The sequence below is a fragment of the Sorex fumeus genome, unplaced genomic scaffold (assembly GCF_029834395.1).
Source record: "Sorex fumeus unplaced genomic scaffold, SorFum_2.1 ptg000061l, whole genome shotgun sequence".
Taxonomy (NCBI): domain Eukaryota; kingdom Metazoa; phylum Chordata; class Mammalia; order Eulipotyphla; family Soricidae; genus Sorex; species Sorex fumeus.
Genome location: NW_026606118.1, coordinates 12,206,618 through 12,211,365, shown reverse-complemented (window position 1 = coordinate 12,211,365; position 4,748 = coordinate 12,206,618). Strand labels below are relative to the sequence as shown.

Below are 4,748 nucleotides of genomic sequence, written 5' to 3'. Positions count from 1 at the left end.
TGCCTTGGTTCCTCTGCCGGTACCTTCAGGTGTGCAGAGAGTGGTCTCAGCATGGTGGTGGCTGGTCCTGGACGTCTTCGGCTGCCAGAGCCCTGGTCGGGGCGGGGAGGAAAGCTCAACCTGCTCCCTTCCAAGGGGCCCCGGCGAGGACAGCCAGGAGCGGGGGCAGGAGACTGCACTGTTCTCTTCCGGGGGTTGGTTTTTATAGTCTCTGGGTCTTGGTCACTGATGGGATTACACGGTGTCAGGGGGCCAGTTGGTGCGTGTGACCCCCGCCTACTGGAATTCGGAGGATCTGGGTGGAGGATGCTCAGCCCCAATCCAAGTAGGCTTGGAGATCTCAAAATTTAATAAAAATTTAAAAAAATTTAAAAATGTATACAGGACACATGTGAGATTCTGAGCTTGATTCCTGGGGTAACCATCCAGATGGGTCTACAGTTTGTGGTCCCTGGAGGGGGAAAAAGAAATAAGGGGTTGTTGCGGCATTTAAATGAAGGTCGATTTATGTATAGCGATCTATCTCTGTATCTCTAGGTCTATGGATCTATTTTACTAGAACAAAAACAGTGCCTGGTAGAGAAGAAATTCTATATGAGATGAGGTATTGATTTTCTAGTGTCAGCCCACATTCTTAGGTTGTTCTGCATTCTTCATATAATCCCACATATCAATGTGGTCATCTGCAAAAAAAAATAGATTAAAAGCAAAAGCAAACTTTCACTGAATGATTTCAAAGTGTGGAATAACCAGAGGTCAGACGTTCTCTTTCCTTTGAGTCTGTTGTGATGCATAAGTTGAAAGAATAGTTGTTGGGACATTTTGTACCCCAAAAGCTCTTAAATTGTGAGTGCACCGGGATTAACCGGGAGATTAAGCAAGTGCATTACAAACATGTCCCTGGCAGCTGTAAGTATCTTTAATGAATGAATCATTGAATAGGCAGCTGGACTGTGGGAGATAAACCCCTAATATATTTTTTCTCTTATTGCAGAAATATTTATGAGAGGTAATGCCCAGACCTCCACTTCTGATTATAGATGTTTCTGATTATTGGTGGTTTTGTTTGTTGCTACTTTTAAGCCATACCTAGAAGTACTCAGGGCTTACTCCTGGCTCTGAACTCAGGGATCATTGTTGGAGAGCTCGGGGCACTCTGCTCCAGAAGGGATCCCTGAGAGATTCCCTTCTGGATCACACTTGGGGTGTGATCACACTTGGTGGGGTTAATGGGGATTGAAGCTGGCTCAGCTGCATCAAGGCAAGCCTCTCACACTCCGTACTATCATTCTGGGCTCACTCTTCCTTCCTTCCTTCCTTCCTTCCTTCCTTCCTTCCTTCCTTCCTTCCTTCCCTCCCTCCCCCTTTCTTTCTTTCTTTCTTTCTTTCTTTCTTTCTTTCTTTCTTTCTTTCTCTCTCTCTTTCTTTCTCTCTCTCTCTCTCCATCTTTTCTTCAGAATCATCATTTCCTTTGCTGGATACGTTTATAAAATGATGTCGTATATGATATACTACTTTTGAAAGTATATTTTACAGACTATTGAGATATATATCATACATCAGATTGAAAGCAGGTTTTTCAGGCATTTTTAGTAAATTCATTACATTCACAGCTGTACAACCAAGAGCAATCTACTTTCAAGCATGTTTTGTTCCTTTTGATTACAATGGGGTCATGTTTTGGACATTTTATGAATTAGAAGAAGTACTCTATCTGGCCTTTTGTATCTGGCAGCTTTATGTTCTTAAGGATCATCCATGATGTTATCCATAATTATCTGCAATAATATTTCTTTGTATGGGTATAGCGGGCTGGAGCAATAGCACAGTGGGTAGGGCATTTGCCTTGCATGTGGCCTACCTGACTGATCCGAGTTCAATTCCTCCACCCTGCTTAGAGAGCCAAGCAAGCTACTGAGAGTATCTTGCCTGCACGGCAAATCCTGGCAAGCTACCCGTGACATATTCGATATGCCAGACACACTAACAACAAGTCTCACAATGGAGATGTTACTGGGCCCACTCGAGCAAATTGATGAACAATGGAAAGACAGTGCTACAATGCTATGGGTATAGCACATTTTTCCTATGTATTAGTTGATAGACACTGAGCTTCCATTTTTCAGGTTTTATGTGGATGGGGCCAGAGAGAAAGTATAGCAGGTAGGACATTTACTTTGCACACTCCTAACCTGGGTTCAATCCCTGTCATCACATAGAGTTTTCTGAGCCTCACAAGGAGTGAAACCTGAATGTGGAGCACTGAGCACTACTGGATGTAGCCTCAAACAAAGAAACAAAATCAAATGTTTATGTAGATGTATTTTAATACATTTTGGTCCATACCTAAGAATGAAACTACTGAATCTTATGGTAACTCTATTGTTACCATTTTTTATTTGTTTGTTTGTTGTTGTTGTTTTGTTTTGGGGCCACTGACATTCATGCTCAGGAGTTACTCTTTGTTCTGCACTCAGGAGTTATTCCTGGCAGTGCTCAGGGAATTGTATGGGATTCCAGGGATTGGACCTGGGTAGATCATGTGCAAGGTAAGTGCTCTACTTGCTGTACTATTTCTCTGGCCTCCCCCCTATTTTTTTTTTGTATCTGTAGCATTTTGAACAACTGTCAAATGCATGCACAATTTTTAACTTTCTACCAGCAGTGTATGATGGTTTCAATTTCTCTGTAACCTTGTCAACATTTATTATTTTCCAAAAAGAAAGAAAGAAAGAAAGAAATTAAACAACTAAATTGGTATAATGTAATAAATTTTTTTAAAAAAAGTGATCAAGTAACATATTGAGTAAAATTAAAATTCAAGTAACATTGAGTCTTGGAGACATATTCCAAAGGTAAGACACTTGCTTGCATGTGATCAACTCAAATTTGATCCCCGGTGCTGCTGATCCCTGGTTTGGTTCCCTGGTTTGGTCCCCTGACAGATGTGATCTGTAAGCTCAAAGCCGGGAGTAAGTCTTGAGCAATGATTGGTGTGACTCAAAAGTAGAACAGAAAGTACCATTCATGCCCAGGCTGCTTCCTAGAGCAATTATTTTTCCTATAACTTCACAAAAATTGTTATACAGACACACACACACACACACACACACACACACACACACATATATATATATATATATATATATATATATATATAAACTTAGCTATAAGTACAGCTAAGTATAGTAATACTTAGCCCTCCCAGAGAGCCTGGCAAGCTACCGAGGGTATCCAGCCCGCATGGCAGAGACTGGTAAGCCACCTGTGATGTACCAAATATGCCAACAACAGTAGCTAAAATGGATCTCATTCCCCTAACCCTGAAGGAGTCTCCAGCTGAGTTGGGAAGAACGAGAGGGCTCGTACTAAGCAGATGGTGTGCAAGTCAATGGGTGAGAAGATACCCCGCAAGCAGCTGGCCACCAAGGTGGCCCACAAGAGCATGCCAGCCACGGGCGGTGTGAAGAAGCCGCACCGCTTCCAGCCCGACACAGTGGCGCTACTTGAGATCCGCTGCTACCAGAAGTCCACCGAGCTGCTCATCCGCCAGTTGCCGTTCCAGCGGCTGGTGCGTGAGATCCCGCAGGACTTCAAGACTGACCTTTGCTCCCAGAGCTCAGCCATCATGGTGCTGCAGAAGGCGTGTGAGGCCTACCTGGTGGGGCTCTTCCAGGACACCAACCTCTGCATATTCCCCGTCAAGTGCATCACCATTTTGCCCAAGGACATCCAGCAGGCGTGCCACATCCAGAGAGAGAGAGAGAGAGAGAGAGAGAGAGAGAGAGAGAGAGAGAGAGAGAGAGAATAAAGTTTACAATGCTAAAATCTCAGGGCTGGTACAAATGGAGACTGCTACTGGCACCCAAGTAATCAATGATTAACAGGATGACAGTGAGTGTGATATACTTAGCTAAAGAATTTCAAAACATATTGATGCATATACTCTCTTACACCCATTTAAATTTAATGATATATCTTATAGAACGAACATCTCCGAATGCAGCAGCTATGTATACCTGGGTTGAGAACTCAACACGAGGAACGACTTGGCGCCAAAACTGCGCAGGAGGAAGAGAGTGGTGTGGAACACCTCCAGAAGTGATAAAGAAGTTGTTAAGAGGATGAAGAATCTTCAGCTCTGGGCATGTCTTTTCGACTCCACCATTTTCCCTGCACTAACATATGCCTCAGAGACTTGGGCCCTATAAAAACAGGATGAGAATGCTATTCGGATCACCCAAAGAGGAATCAAAAGAGCTATGCTTGGAGTATCACACTTCACTCAAGTGAGAGAAGGAATCCGGAGTTCCAACCTCCATCGATGATGGAAGATCAGGGACGCTGCCTCATTTGCCACGGTGTTGAAAATCAGATGGGCCAGACACGTAATGTGATTTAGAGATGACTGCTGGACTAGAGCCATTACTGATTGGATTCCACAGGACGTCAAAAGGACGTGTGGCAGCCCACCTACAAGATTGTCAGACTTCTTCGTCAAAACCCTGAACAAATGGTTTGAGGATCTTCGTGTTCCTAGAGCGAGCAGATGCTACTGGGCTACACTAGCATGCTACAGGGACGAGCTGAGACATTAATGGAGCCCGCCTGAGCAAATTGATGATCAATGGGATGACAAATGATACGAGTGAATATATCTTAGAGCAACTTAGATATGATGGACGGTCTTATTTCTATTCTAAGTAGATTATTTCTTTTTGAGAATTTAGGTTTTCATAGAAAATCAT

The 4,748-nt window shown here is 43.4% G+C and overlaps 1 protein-coding gene across 1 annotated transcript; it reads left to right on the top strand.

Annotated features, from left to right (window-relative positions):
- Positions 1–894: 894 nt before the first annotated feature.
- On the top strand, positions 895–3,757 carry LOC130034692 (histone H3.1t-like; the record flags this gene model as incomplete). The annotated part of the gene is made up of 3 exons (XM_056126317.1): positions 895–913; positions 995–1,009; positions 3,345–3,757. Coding segments are annotated over exons 1-3 (447 nt in total), but the record flags the coding sequence as incomplete, so codon positions are not given.
- Positions 3,758–4,748: the final 991 nt, after the last annotated feature.